This window comes from Schistocerca americana, chromosome 4, assembly GCF_021461395.2.
Source record: "Schistocerca americana isolate TAMUIC-IGC-003095 chromosome 4, iqSchAmer2.1, whole genome shotgun sequence".
NCBI lineage: Eukaryota > Metazoa > Arthropoda > Insecta > Orthoptera > Acrididae > Schistocerca > Schistocerca americana.
In genome coordinates, this window is record NC_060122.1 from 835,675,814 (window position 1) to 835,692,318 (window position 16,505).

The window sequence follows — 16,505 nt, forward strand, 5'->3', positions numbered from 1 at the left end:
CACTAAACACAATCTTTGAAACGAAAGATTCATCTGTTTCCATTTGAGCAAGGATAAAATCACAGAAATCGATTCTTTTAATCTTATCAGCTGCAGACAGTGCTTGAACCAATTTCAGACGATAAGGTTTCATAACTAACCTTTTTCGTAGGACTCTCCATACAGTTGATTGTGGAATTTGCAGCTCTCTGCTAGCTCTGCGAGTCGATTTTCCTGGGCTGCGAACAAATGCTTGCTGGATGCGTGCTACATTTTCATCACTCGTTCTCGGCCGTCCAGAACTTTTCCCTTTGCACAAACACCCATTCTCTGTAAACTGTTTATACCAACGTTTAATACACCACCTATCAGGAGGTTTAACACCATACTTCGTTCGAAATGCACGCTGAACAACTGTCGTCGATTCACTTCTGCCGTACTCAATAACACAAAAAGCTTTCTGTTGAGCGGTCGCCATCTTAGCATCAACTGACGCTGACGCCTAGTCAACAGCGCCTCAAGCGAACAAATGTACAACTAAATGAAACTTTATAGCTCCCTTAATTCGCCGACAGATAGTGCTTAGCTCTGCCTTTTGTCATTGCAGAGTTTTAAATTCCTAAAGTTGTGGTATTCTTTTTGAATCACCCTGTATAATAAAAAGGCTGTCACAAACTTGAAACCTCCCGACAGATTTAAATTGTGTGTGAGTCTGGGATGAGTTATCCAGGAAACCATCCTCACAGTTTCAGGCCTGCCGGTACACTCCTCATCTACTTTCCAAACTCAACAACAGATGCCCCACATACCACATTGAACTAACACTAGTGGAAGAAGGGATAACACACAGCAATGGAACAGCTAAAGACTACTTCCACAATTAAGCTTTCACCTCCCAGCAGAGTGTTTAATCTGCCAGGAGGTTTCACACAGCATACTGGTGCTCCTCACTGTATAATGAAACATTCATTCTGGTTTACTGTCCAAGTCGTTCTACATTTTTTCACAATCAACCTGTATACTGAGAACACTAGCCATCCCATTATGTTTCCTTGGGGCACAACTGATATTACTTTCACTTCTGCTGTACATTTACCATCTGGTATATTGCACTGGGTTTTATCAGTATTAGAACATTTTTGAGTGAATCATGTATCTTCTTGGAGTCTTTCGTGGTGGCATGCTTCAATCAAATCTTCTCAGTTTACAAGCAGTGTCTTTTGAATGAAATACTTGTGCTTTCGAAAGCTGTCTCTGCCATCATCAGGAGCTGCAATCACTGACAGCCACAGCTGGTGCTGTTTTCTGCTTATACATATGTACTAGCAGCGTCTGGAACCTCCAGTGAGAGCCGGAGTGGAGCATATTCGCGGGACACGGATTGGGCAGCTCCTAGCGGCCCCATACTGCCATGGGACCAAGTGATGACACGTGGTGCGAGCAACTGACAACACATTTGAAACTGCTGCTTCCACCTTCCTACAAGTGTCAAGCCTACGTCTTTGCTTTCACTCAGTGTCCAAAGCCTGTCCACATGACTTACTAACGTGTACCCCTGTTTTCTGTTAAAATTGTACCATTTATTCTACTTTTGGCCATTTCTTTGATAACAGAATCCCAGTATGATTATGTTTGTGCCAGGACTCTCATTTTTTTCAAATGGTATTTTGTGCTTGTTTTCTAGGTAATGTCCAGCCGTAGCGAACTTCTCAAGTTCCCTTTGCTTGATATGTCATGCATGCTCTGCACAATGCTTGGCAATGGTGCAAATGATCTTACCTGTGTAAATATGACCACATTCACAGAGGAAACCATACACGCCAGGAACTCAAAGAACCTATGTTGTCTTTAACAGGGCATAACGTATTTCTTATCTTGGAGGCAGGCTGCAACACTGGGCACAGTCCGTGTTCTCTTCAGTGCATGTCCTATTTTGCTAGTAGCTCCACGGTATGGAAGGAATGCATCTGGCTTGGCCTCTTCCACTAATTCATGAGGTGTATTTAATTGGTGGCACTTGAAGGCTTTAGCAATTTCTCCCTTGCTGGAACCATTTTCTCTGAACACATGCTTCAAATGCTGAAATTCAGACTCTAAATCACTGTCATCAGAAATAGTCTTTGCCCTGTGCACTAACGTGGTTAGTACCACTTTCTTGGGTACAGGATGGTGAAAACTATTGGCATTTAAGTACCAGCCAATGTGCATATATTCAAAATGATGAGGTTTGTAAATAAATACTTTGCAGCATGCCACCGTCTAAGATTCTGAGCACCAGGTGCGGCTCGTAATTAAAGGCTCTGAGACCCAGCCGCCCCAAAATATATGTTAAAGTAAATTTCGCAAGAATATATTACATAATTTAAATTATCAGGACGAATTTTGCATATTTCAACGGTCAACGTTTTTGGAATTGTTTGAATCGATAGATGTTTTCCGAACGGTTAGTAGTGTTTAGGCTGCGCCTTGGAACGTCCGTAAGCTGCATGTAGCAGCGGTTTGGGGGCGTGGCTTCTACATAGTATTGCTCTTTATGGGTGACCCGAAGGCTCAGAGCTTGCAGCCTAAGGGTGTCATACCAACCACCACACGTTTTTCACGTTCCACTATCTATGTAATAAAGGAATGTAGAGTGGGCGAAACTTCGCTATTCAATCTCTGTCTTTGCACGTCTCTGCTACACTTCGATGCGTCATTAATCAACGTTTAGTATTATTGTTTTGATGATGCTTTACATAGTTGTTTTGTTTCTGCCATTGGCTATTTTATCCACACTTAGAATAAGTTTGCAAACATCCCGCCAGAGTGCACTAGACTACAGTAACATAACAGTACTGCCATCTAGTGACAGTTTCATACGTGATTAGAGGAAAAAGCACGCGAAATTTGTCCCGTTGCTTTACTTTCCTTGCTTGCTGATGCTGACTGCTTTTGTTGATATCGTGTGATATTAGCAAGTTTCTTTTTCGGAGTGTATTTTGCAAGATTTTAGTGAGTTTTACTTGCTTGTGAATATCTGCGACATACCGCGAGTGTGAAACCAGCGCAATATGAATTCAGTGTGCAATTTAATACGTAAAAACTTGGAACATGGCCATAGGATGAAAGTGAAAGAACTTGGTGCACCCAGACCCGATCTAACGATCAATCAAGAACAGAAACAGTGCAAATCTAGGCAAGGATACGAACTCAGTTTTAATAGAGCAATGTACGGTGATGCTGAGTGGTTGTGAAATGAAAAATGCATTTTTCTGTTTCACCTGTCTTCTTACAAATAGTACTGATTGTGCCTGGACTGAAACTGGTATCACTGACTTAAAGAATTTTCATGCAAAGGTGAAAAAACATAATTCCAGCGAAAAACATTTAAATGGTTTCATTGAGTTTTCAATGCTAGGGAAAGTGGACATTATGCGCCAATTAGACAGGGCTTACCGCCGTAATATAAATATATATAATAAAAATGTATCAAAAAATCAGTATATTCTGGGTAAACTGATTGCCTTAAGGGGCCACGACGAAACAGAAGATTCCAAAAACCCAGGAATTTTTCGAGGATTAGTCAGTCTTATGGCAGAACTGGACTGCGTCTTGAAGCAGCACACTGAGAAATCAGAAAACCGTGTTTTATTAGGCCTATCAAAGACAATTCAAAATGAACTCCTGGAATCAATTTATGAGGTATGCCTCAATCTCATCAGGAGTGAACTGTCGAAGGCAAACTTTCTTGCAACAGAAGTTGATGAAACTACTGACTGTGCAAATTTGTCACAATTGGTCCTAATAATTCGCTATGAGCTACTGGGACAAATAAATGAAAGATTTATTTCCTTTGTACGCCCAAAAAGCCACATTGCAGACGATGTAACTGCAGCTGTTCTCTGCGAGCTAGAGAAAATGAATGTACATGAAACACCTGAAAAACTGATAGTTCAGTGTTACGACGGTGCTCCTGTTATGAGTGGCCATAAAAGTGGAGTTCAAACTAGAATTAGAGAAATGTACAGGATTGCTCACTTTATTCACTGTTACGCCCATCAGTTAAATATAATTGTTGAATGTTGTGTGACGGGCAATAAACAAGTGCGGATCTTCTTTAGCAACTTGGAAGGAATTTCCACCTTTTTTCCCAGTCTTCTAGCCGTACACTGTGTACAAATACCAAAAGGAAATTGTTGAGTGAGGCCACGGGACTGAAGGGTTTCCCACGAGACGAAGATTTCCTATTCTGGTTAAATTTTTTTAATACAGTCATGCCTCATTGTGACATTCTCTTTAATCAACTGCAGCAGAGGAATATTGATGCAGTGAAAACTGTTGAACATGTATCGCACTTTGCATATTCTGTCCAGCAAATTAGGGTCTCACTTTAAACTGACGATCACTGGGAACAGGTAGAACCAACTACAAAATGGGGACGTTTCACAGAATCAAGAATAGTGTGTGCACGAAACGCTTGCGACCTCATCATAACTCAGATCAGAGAACGATTCAGTTTCAATGATCACTTATCGATCGCACAGCTGTTTGATCCTTCGTTGTTTGCAAAACATCAAACTATTTTTCCAGAAAAAGAGCTTAAAATAGCTGTTAATTCGTTCAATTTACAGTCTTCAGATCTACGTCATGAGCTGAACGTGTTGTACAGCTGAAAAGATTTTATGAAGGCATCAGGTGCTTTGACTTTGTTGAACTTTCTTTACGATAACAATCTGGTTAAAGCTTTTCCTGAAAGTGTAAAACTTCTGCAAATGATAGTAACCTTCCCTGTGACGACTGGAGAGGCAGAACGCTGCTTCTCTATGTTAAAGCAAGTGAAAACATTTATGCGGAACACTATGAGTGAGGACAGACTTCATGCCCTTGCAATTTGTTCCCTAGAAAAAGAATTACTGAATCGGCTAAATTTCAATGAAATGGTCATAGACCATTTTGCTGCGCAGAAGGGGAGATGAGCTGACTTCGTCTATAAACAAATGAATTGAGGTAAGCAAAAGTGCATTCATAATTGATAAGAGTAATTTCTTTATATTAAGTCCTACTTAGCCTATTAAGTGAAGTGAGTAAAAAAAGGGTAGTGTCATGTTTAGCCAGTCATAAACGTGATGACATTTTCCGAAACGAATCACTTTTGGTATCGGTACAGTGTGTTGAGCTCCAGTGTCACATTTTGTGTACTTTAGCACAACAAACCGTACTACAAATGACGTATTTTGGAGAGATCTTTAGTGCGCTATTTCACATAAATGCATATTTTAATAATACACAATAAATACGAACTGTTTGCTTCTCAGACATGTGAATTAATATGGCAGTTGCACGGATTGCTCATGCCACCCAATCACAGCACAAGACCTGTGACATCACCAAAACATCACAGTATCGTCATGCGAACTCGTAAACTTCGAGATTTGGAGGTAAATCACAATAAACGCCTTAAGTTTAGAACTGAAAACACCAAAAATATTAAGCAGCCACAAAGTTAACATTCATCGCATTAAAGATCTCTCGGAAACGCGTCTTTTCATATGATTTGCTGCAAAGTTTCAGAAAATGTAATGATGACGTATAAAAACACTAACCAAAGATTTTAACTCAAAGTTAGCTTCTAATGATATTTAATACCTGATTATAGAAGATACAGTATGTAAAATTATGGGTAGAGAGTGATCTGCCCACCTCCCTCCCCCTGAATTCTTAGTTGTTCATGTCAGACTAATCTGTAGCGAAACCCAAGGTCTATGTTGGCTCCGGTCGATAAATCCCGCAGCCTTCCCCAGTATAGAAACCACGAGCCGCGCCTGCTGAGGACGTATATCATTCCTCTATAGTGAGGACATAATGCACAGTGTGCAACTGTTAGAGAAACTGTGAAAGAAGAAATCACATCTCCTGAGTTCCTTAGCAGTTTTACAACGCTGCTGGGACAAGGAGGTAATTCCTCACTTTGCTGTAACCAAGCACCAGATTCGAATAGTTGCATTGGACAGAATTTTGAAGAAAACTAGTCATGCCATAGCGAGACAATGAATACAACAGACAAGGTATGAACTTGATATTAATGCCAGAAACCAACTTGATTGTTGTATTCTTCTAGAATCAACCTTGTCGCTCTTTGATTGGGAGTGGGTAGATGTACCCATGGCACTACAACAGCATGCGAGCTAGTGCAAGATGACATCCAAGCAATGTTCCAAGTTTGACTGCTTAACTTGCGGAGGTGCTGATTGAAGTCCAATAAAACCCACAGAACTGTCGTTAATCTTTCCAACCAAGAACCGGATGATGGCAATGTTGCAGCACTGAGTGAAGGCCTTAATTTTTCTCCAGCACCGCAATTCTGCCAATACTGGATACTGTCAGTGGAATAGAGCAGTACATTAGGTATCTCTCACACGATTTGGGTGATGACGTCTGAGTATCTACTCGCCTTATCCTGTTGAAAGCTAAGCCACTGAAATCCAGTATTAGCTGGAAGGAACAACATGGCTTATGCTTATTTCATGAGAATGAGAACTCAGTTGTCTTCCCAGCCGATAAAGGAAATGACAGTCATCCTGCATGCCTAAGAGTACCATCTGGAGGTGCTGCATTTATTAGAAGATGATACGTATCAGAAGCTTAGTTGCAATTCAATGCAGACCATTGTCAGAAAGAAAACGAAGTTAATAAAGGACTCCAGTATGCCGAAAAAGTGGTGAAGAAATTAGTGCCATGTGTTGCCAGACCTCTCAGACTTTATGGATGGCCGAAGATACACAAGGAAAATATTTCTCTGGGGCCTATAGTTAGTGCAATCAATTTACCCACCTACAGATGGGCAAAACATCTGGCAGGGTCATTAGTACCCAAACTGATACACTGAGAAACTCACATTGTTAACTTGCAGTCATTCACTGAGACATTTAAGAAAGTAATAATAGGCAAAAAGACATAATGGTTAGTCTGGGCATTGTGTAGAGTTTTGCAAGAATGCCAGTACAAGGCATCCTGGATCTTTTGGCCCAACAGTTTCCACCTGAGATCATCATGCATTAACAACAACGTTCTTTATGTATGACAACACATATTGTGAGATAATGGATGGCACAGCCTTGGATCTCCACTGTCCCCAGCTGTCACAAACTTTTTCATGGAGCACTTTGAGGAGCAAGCTTTGAACTCTGCAAGATTGCGACCATCTTGCTTCTTATGGTACATCGATCACACCGTCTTGATATGGCCTCATGGTGAAAATGCACTGCAAAAGTTCATCAACCACCTGTTCGATGACCATCTCAACATTAAATTTACAGCCGAGTTGGGGAAGGATGGCAAGCTTCCGTTCTCAGATATTTTAGTTGAATGGATGGCAGGTGGCTGGCTAGGTCATTCAGTGTATAGGAAATCTATACACACTGACCAGTACTTAAATATCAACAGTTTTGACCACCCTGTACATAAGAAAGTTGTACTGAACACATTAGTACACAGGTCAAAGATTATTTCTGTTGATGACCATCTAGACTCTGAATTTCAGCATTTGATGCACGTGTTCAGAGAAATGGCTCCAGCAAGAGAGAAACAGGTAAGGCTTTCCAGTGCTATTGGCGAAAGATGCCTTGTGAATTGGCGGAAGAGGCCAAGCCAGCTGCACTCATAGCTATTAGCAAGATAGGGCGCGCGCTGCGACATGGGCTGGACCAATGTTCAGGACTGCCTCCAAGATAAGAAATATGTTACACCTTGTTAAAGACGACATAGGTCTTCAAGTTCCTGGCGTGTATCTTGTCCCCTGTGAATGTGATAGTATTTACACAGGTCAAATCATTCACACTGTTGCAGAGCACTGTGCACAGCAATCACAATATGTCAAATAATGGGAACTCAAGAAGATGGCCATGGCCGCACATTGCCCAGAAAATGAGCTTATATTGCAATTTGAAAAAATGAGAGTTTTGGTACAATCATCATCATACTGGGAGTCTGTTATCAAAGAAATGGCCGGAATTAGAATAAACAGCAACAATTGTAACAGAGACCAGGCTGCACACTTAGTAGGGCATGGGGGCGGGCTTCGGACACTAAGTGAAAGCAAAGACATAGGTGACGCCGGCCGCTCACCCAAGTGACAACACTTGGCCCCACGGTGGGACAGGGCCACTAGGAGCTGTCCAACATTCCTGCATGCATAACTCCAGCTCTCTCTGGAAGGTTCCTGATGCTACCATTACATCTATATAAGCAGAACACCGTGTCAGCCACGTCAGTCATTGACTCCTAATCCAGATGACGATAGCAGAGGCAGCTATCAAAAGCTCGAGTGTTTTATTCGAAATGACACGGCTTGTAAACCGAGATTTTATTGAATCACATACGTTGGAACTTCCCCTGCTGATTACTTACTGGTTATCAGTCGACAGAGCGGTATAGTCTTGAATGTATTTCTGAAACCTAAAGACATGAGCTATAAGCTCACCAGCACACAAGATAACGTGTATGCCAAAACTGAGTCAATTTGGTGGAAAATAAGTGAAGGAATGAGACACAAATAAAATGAATTTGTCATTCAAACTGTGCAAGCTTAAATCTTCTTACCAACCACAAAATAAGAGACTAATAGATTGGGATTACACTGAAGCCTAACTACAGCTGAATGTTAAGTTCAAAAAAAGGGTGATTAGTTAAAAACATATAACTAATGCTGAGAGAAATTACAAGTAAAGCATAAAAGATCCTGTATGTCATTAAGAAGAGATGCACCAAGTACTCTGGATTGAGAAGCATATGAATCAAGAAACTTGAGTTTCGACTCAAATAACAAAAGTTTTTGAAGATGGAATTCAAGATATGAGCACTGTGGAAAGAGAAGAATGTAAAGTAAGGCAACGTTAGAGCTCTGTATATCAGCAAGCAATATGAGGTACTGCAATGGTGCTGGACCAGGAAAAAAAGAGTCGATTCCAATTAAAATAGACAGCAGGTTCAGTTACCATTTTTTAATTTTTTTTATTTTCTGATGTTCTTAGATACAAGGGACACTAAGTTACCATGAGTAAGACTGAGATTACATCCGCTGACATTCTTGCAAATAAAAGAAGAAAAAACAGATATCCAAGAAATTGTCTGGTTTGATACATTACTGCAAATTTCAACCCTTATGCAACTGTTTTGAAAACGTCTCCACGACCACCTGTGTGTGTTGATCTTTTTAAAAATGCAGTCCCATTGAGGCATTGAGTGCAGATCAGCATTTTGAATGATTACTTTTGATAGTTCAGAAATCATCTCCTTCCATGACTCAAAGAGCAGTAACTCTCAAAGAAAATGTGTCATGAATTCAAAGGATCTGCCAGTACTGGTCACAAGACTCTCTGAATCAGGATAGTTTAGCTATTAGTAGATATCATACCATCTAAAACAGGAAATCAAGGAACAGTGTTTCACATATTTTGATCTGTGCAGAAGGTGAAATCAGTATTCAATATGAGAGGTAATTCAGCTTGTTGTCTAGGTGGCTGCCCCATGACAGTGTAGCCAGTGCACACGTTGGAATGCGAGCACAAATGTATCACTGAGAGATAACTCAAAGCTATTTTATTTTATCCATGTCTAGGTCCTGTACTGAAATTGTCGAGAATAATCCCCAAACAAATTATATGTGATTTACATCCAGCTTTGTTACACAAAGCCATTCATTCAAGAAAATGTACATTATCACTTACAAGCTGGCATAGTGTTCTGTTCAGTGACTAATAACATTTCATTGGAAAAAGCAAACTGATCAACAAAAATATGCAGCATGGTGTTCCAGAAACGCATTATGTTGTACAATGACTTGCTGCAGAGATGCATGGCCTTGTGATGTTTGCACTACACTCTGAATCTTCCATCGACTTATACCAAGTGAAATTCTCATCTGTCAAAAGAAGCTCTATCTCTTCGGTCATCTTTGGTTCTTGAATGCATTTACATGGTTAACAGAAATTTATGATGATAGTGAAAGTTACCTCGTTATGTGTCACACACCAACAGCGTGGAATTAATTTATTGATATGTCTCTCTCTGTTTCCCACTGAATGTAGATGCTGTCTCACACTCTGTCCCAGGCCTCTCAGCACATGTGAGCAGATGTCAGTAATTAAAGTCAATACACTGACATAGCTGGCTACTCCCGTGTTGACAGTGAAGGCCTTGAACAATTTATCTTTCCTTTTCCAAATCTGAGTACAGTTTCAGTATCAGCAAGATGGCAAGCAACCTATACTAGAGCTCTGAACATGCCATTCTGTCAAACACTGTTTTACAGAGGTCAGAATTTCTGCCTCAGTTCAGTGTACACATTTGCTTACACACTTGCGATCAACTGAATTTGAGACACTCACCAATAAGCTGTATGGTGAAAGAAGATCCCCGACAGTTAAAGTAGGCTTTACGTGGATGCTTTGCGATTTTGCTTGTTTGTGTTTCTATGGTACTGCCTGTGATGTCACAGCTCTTGGTGACTGTGGTTTTCAGGCAGTACTGATAGCAATTTGCACTTGAAAGCCTACATTAGCACTGCACTGCCAATTGTTACAGATCATCTTTCTCCACAAACAGTATAGAAATGTGTAGTATTCCCTGTTGCTTTGATGATAGCATGATGCAATTTGGCATGGATTCCCCAAAACACGAAAAAGTGTTAGAGACCTATCATGATCCAAGACTACTCAACTGCCACCAAAAACTCACAGAGATTGGTCAAAGTTGAGAACAGCACCCTCAATGTACTCCTCGGGAGTGAAGTCTGATGACCTGAGTAGCCTGGTGACCTGGAGAGCCACACTTACAACCCCATGTGTTCATAAAGAATTCCTCAAATCATTGTTAGATAATTAAGGTGCAATATTCCTGAAAGTACAGGTTGCACATGCAATGTACTGTAGGCAAAAAACAGATGCATACGAGTAGACATTGTGCTAATGTATCATTTGCTGACAATGACAGAAGTATCATGGGCCCCATTACAATCTTCGTGGGCACATCCAAAACGAGAGTACCTGCATCACCTGCCTGAACAGAGACCTGTTGGCAAGTGTGATGCACCTTTTCAAGTAGTTTTTGATGGAGCCCTGTGAGTGCCCATGGCTGTATTGGTGAACTGTTTGTATAATACCTTCCCCTGAAAGGAGAAGTAGTTGTGGGTGAGAATGTATTTATCATCTGTACAAAGAAAAGACAAAAGGTGTTTTTGAAACAAGATTACAAGGTCAGGGAGGTAGCTGGCCTCTATAATGACAAGTAGAGAATTTTAAATTCAGTAGAAATCAGTATAATGTGTCCTGATAAATACAGTTAGTCAAGATGATTATACAAAAAATATATTAAATTTAATAATTATTTGCAATTTCACTGATTGTCTTTGATGAGTTCCACTGGGAATGGTAAATTTTTAAAACAATATCTTATTATTCTTTTAATGTGTTATGGCGGAGTGGACCATCAAAGAAATGAAAGTAAAAGATTTGTTCATATGGAAAAAAGAATATTCTTTTCTTTAAACAACATATAACTCACCACACAGAACCAAATATATCAACAAGTGCAACAGATCCCACACAGTCCTTACGACGTAACTGCAATCTAACTCCACCAGGATGTGCCATTTCACGGCGTAACTGAAAGACTTGTTGCTCCCTTAGCGTCATTCGACTAACAGCAACACCACTATTGCCACTTGTTACACTTTCTAATGAAACCTAAAACAGGAACAAAATTATATGTTACTGACAAAGCAATTTTACACTGAAAATATACAAATATAAAACAGAAGTATACATTTTTCTTGATCACTATAGATACGTACAGTCGAAAATGTTTAACATGAAAAATCAGTTAGTAAGAAAAAATACAGTGTTCTGACAAAATACTAAGCAATTTCATACATTTATTTTCTTCTAAAGGAAAACAAAAATCGTTTAACATGAAAAGTTTTGCGTCTCGGCCGAACAAACATATAATCTTTCTGTAGCTGCAATGTCACTCAAATTTATTGAATTTCTTGTTCTGTTATTGTTGCTATGTCTCCACTTGTTTTTGGGTACTGCCAGTGTCAAACCACTTCCATCAGTTTTCAAATTTAATGATGTTGGTGCGAAGTCAGTAAACTTTGAATCATAACCATTTTGTTTTCTTTGTTTTTAAATTGCGCATTTATTTTCTTACATACAATGGCAGAGTAATCAGATCATTTTTACATTATTAGATTATTATCCTACAGTACCAATGGATGGATTTGTTCTGGTCAATGGTGACGTATGTACAGTGCCAATTATGACACAGACACATTTTGGAGACCATTCAGAAATCAAAAGATTAGTTAGTTAGTTGACTCATGCACACAACAACTAATGTGACAACAGAAATTACTGTTCCTGTCCCCATTACAACAGAAATAGGGGACATTAAGAAATGTATTCACAGCTACTAGACGTACATTTGAATGATGAAATGAATAAAATGATGGACGCTATCAAACATTTGATGCTGCGAATGACACTACTAACAACAATAGCCAATTTCTTTTTTTTTTTTTTTCTTTCTTTTTTAACCCGTATAAACTCTGAATGTACAGTATGTACCTGCAAGAGAAAAATTTTAGAGGTTAATGCAACCAATTTGTGATAAATATATCTAAAAACAAAGATGATGTGACTGACCAAACGAAAGTGCTGGCAGGTCGATAGACACACAAACAAACACAAACATACAAACAAAATTCTAGCTTTCGCAACCAACGGTTGCTTCATCAGGAAAGAGGGAAGGAGAGGGAAAGACGAAAGGATATGGGTTTTAAGGGAGAGGGTAAGGAGTCATTCCAATCCCGGGAGCGGAAAGACTTACCTTAAGGGGAAAAAAGGACAGGTCACGTGGAATGTTTCCCTCTATTATATTCATATCATCAATTTGTGATAAAGTTTGATGAGACTGAAAATACAATATTTTACCCACATGTATTATTTAACACAAAATCCCTTCCATATGAAAAAAGTATTTTGGTGCCTTCAAATTCATGTTCAAGTCATTGTACAGTTTCAATATGAATATTTCAATACAATGTTACTTCTCAAAGCTATAAAAGTCTTCAATTTTATGAACTTTTCAATTCTGCAAACACTGCAAAGGAACAGTTGCAAATAAATGTCACATTGTGAGTGAAGAAATCGTATGAAACAGTTGTATCTTTATCTTCAGGCAGCAAGCTCGATAATCTAAGAGCCCGCCTGCCACAGACTGAACCAACCACTGTGGTATGTCGTATGGCGTCCTGCTAAGGACAACAATGTCGAACCATACTGTGTTTAGCTTATGACTCTTTGATACTGAGCTTAATTCTATATGGCTGTGATTGAGGACTTGGTCTAATACTTAATGGCTGCTTAGCCTCTGGTGCGGCTATGGACGTATCTGGTGTATTTTTAGGTCAGTTATCTATTACATTTAAGAAGTTAAGGCACGAAATATTTTGGCAGCTATCAGTGTATTTTGTATTTTGTAAAAGAGTAGTGAAATAAATCACTTTTTGTTACGCGGACTCGGTGTTATGTTGACATGAGGTTTTGAACTTCGTGTTTGTGTTAGGGAGGCAGACAAAGTTTTTGTATCATAGATCCAGTATTCATGACGCTGTGGCAGCAATAGCTGCAAATTCACATCAACAAGTGCAACAGCACAAATGCAAACAGTGATAAATTCTGCGACAACTGAAGAGCAGGAATGCATTAAACCTTATAAAAATATATAAAACGGTTGACAAACACTGTAAACCAAGGACCAAGTGTTATGCAGACACAGAAAAATAATATTATTACTATGTAAAGGGATAAACAAAGGAAGGTACACCGTTCGGATTTTATTATTTTATGGTGAAGTTGTGGGTCACTATAACAGCAGCGGTACATGGAACTGTTCAGTATCCTGGAGATAAGGCCATACGCTGGACATTCATTAGGAGGAAACACAAGCAAGTGAGCTGCAGTTCTGCTTCGATAGTAGGAAGTAGATGTCACTGAGCCGAAGGCGTACAAGGGGCTCCAGCACGTGTTTACAAGTTGACTTGCTGTGTGGAAAAGTGCCTGTACCGTACGTAAATGTTAAGTAAAACTTGGGGTGTGTGAGTTAATAAACCATAGAAGTTGTTTAAAAAGTTAAACAGGTGACAGTTACACATTAAAAATAAGTAGTAGTTCATTGTTGTATAAAGATGACCTTATCAGAACGTAAAAATCTATCTTACATAAACGTCAATAGTACATATTAGACAGAACAGACAAAATAAAATTTCTATTAAACCTGTGAGCAAGGCAGCTTAGACTTCTGAATGAGATACAACGCAAGGTGAACATGAGAAAGTAGGTCACTGTAAATCATTTAACAGAGACGCTCGACAATCATAAAACAACGTTTTTCAATGCAAGTTGATCATCCATCAAATCCTTAGCATTAAGGTTTATATGTTCATAAATTTCAACTTTTTCTAAAAGATTCATTTTGCACCCATTGTCAACGGTATGGGGCAACATCAAGTAAAGGTCACCGGGGGGTTTAAGTGTGTTTAAAGATGTTCTGCAAAAGTTGATTTCTAAGAATTCTCACCATCTTTGTTGAGTAAGTGCTCCCAAAAACGGATTTTAAAAGCCCCCCACTCCCCTCCAGTTGTCTAACATAAAATCTAGGCCACAAGTTGCAATGAATTTTGTATAGCCCAGATTTGAGATATTTGTCAGTGTAGATCTCCCATTATGCATAAACACCAACTTAGTGACATTATTAGTGGAAAACGCCACATTGAGGTCATGTTTTCTTAACAACTTCGCAATTTGATACAGGTTCCCTAGGAAGGGACTTGTAAAATATTTTTTCCCAGTGACACCATCTTCATTAAGTATAGGATGGTCTTGCTTACTAGTTTTAAACTTCTATAGTTTTTGCACAAGATTAGCCAGATACCTGTTGTTGACAGCAATGTTCTTAGGGTTGTTACGCTCTGTGGCAATAGCAGAGGGACTAAGAACTACCTCAAATATGTGTTCAATCACAGCATGAAGAAATGACATATGGTGCCTCAAGGATAACAGGAAGAACAATGGATGATGTTCTCTGTCAAAGCAAATTTCCTGTGGATGTCAGAACTAATTTTTCTGTCTACCAGCCGCAATTTCAAGTCCCAGAAACTAAGTTCATGGAACTGATTTTCTATTTGTATGTAAATTTGATTTACGCGTGGAAGTAGTTCAGAGAGTCACTAAGAGATATGAAATCACTCACATTGCCATTGAATATGGCAACAGTATCATCCACATACCGTCCGTTAAATGAAATGTTACTGGCCAAAACAGGGTAAGATTTGAAAAAGCTAAGTTCAAAATGATGGCAGTTCCCCATAACCAGGCATCCATCTTGTTGAAATGTTGATCACTGAAGCTGAAATAATTATATCTGAGAATAATACCCAAAAGTGTTACCATTTCGTTACTTTCATCAGTATTCAATGTCTTGTACTTTGTGAGGTTTTCGCTAATAAAAAGGATCGTTTCATTCATCAGAATATTGGTGTAGAGGTTTGTGATATCAAGTGATGCGAGAAGATGACCAGAGGGAAAGGTAGCATCTTTTAAAGAGATCTTTCCCATTTTTCACTGTGAAAGGAATACCATACATTTAATATTTCTTGAGTAGAAACAGTAGCTTTCTGGATAAGAAATACCCATAACTACCAATTCTATTAACAATCAGACGTACAGGCCAATTATTTTTATGTATCTTCACTAGTGATTGCAAAGTTGGCATATTGGGAGTCGTTGTCAACAATCTGTCATGATCTTTGGGAGAGTAAAGGGAATTACAAGAGTCGAAGGCTACTTTCAGCTGTTTAATGAAATTAGCAATTGGGGTCCTATAGATGGTGTGAATACTATTTTCAGGAAAGGCCTCTCATGTTTGGTTTACATGGTCATCTGTATAAGATGACAGAGGAGTTGCATTTGTCTGCCTTGACGATGAGTGAATTTTCTTCCCTGAGCACAAGCTCACCTGACGCACCTAACTGGGGCAAGACAATCATCTTTCCTTTTGTGACAAGTGTTACTATTTCTTTAGTGATTATCTGATTAACCTTCGAGCCTATATTGGCTTGTTTATATCTGTCAAGTTTAACAGAGTCCTTAGCAAGTTTCACATCAACAAGTTTAATAGCTGTAGACTGATCTAGGGGCATGTCAACATTATGCTTCTGAGCCTTGTTTAACAGGTTAAGTTCAGTTTTTTAAATGATATTCCGACATTGGTTTTGTTTCTAATATATTCAAGAACTTTTTACAGTGTTGCTGAATGATCAAATCTCGCTCCACAATTGGCCCACTCATGAATTGAATTCACAATACTTTCAAATTACAAGGCATGCAACAGTCTCCTGAGTCCTAAATCCAAAAGATAAGCTTTATAGTTGAGAAAGTCTTTCCTGCCATAAAGCATACTTATTTCATTGTTAATTAAGTAGGAGACAC

At 39.1% G+C, this 16,505-nt stretch overlaps 1 protein-coding gene across 2 annotated transcripts in view; it reads right to left on the reverse strand.

The window, feature by feature from the left end:
* Positions 1–16,505, reverse strand: part of LOC124612925 — a 130,809-nt gene that overhangs the window by 15,875 nt on the left and 98,429 nt on the right. For both annotated transcript variants that reach the window (XM_047141421.1, XM_047141422.1), the window contains one exon: positions 11,518–11,699. In XM_047141421.1, coding sequence (XP_046997377.1) covers positions 11,518–11,699 — 182 coding nt within the window. The remainder of the gene's footprint in view (positions 1–11,517; positions 11,700–16,505) is intronic.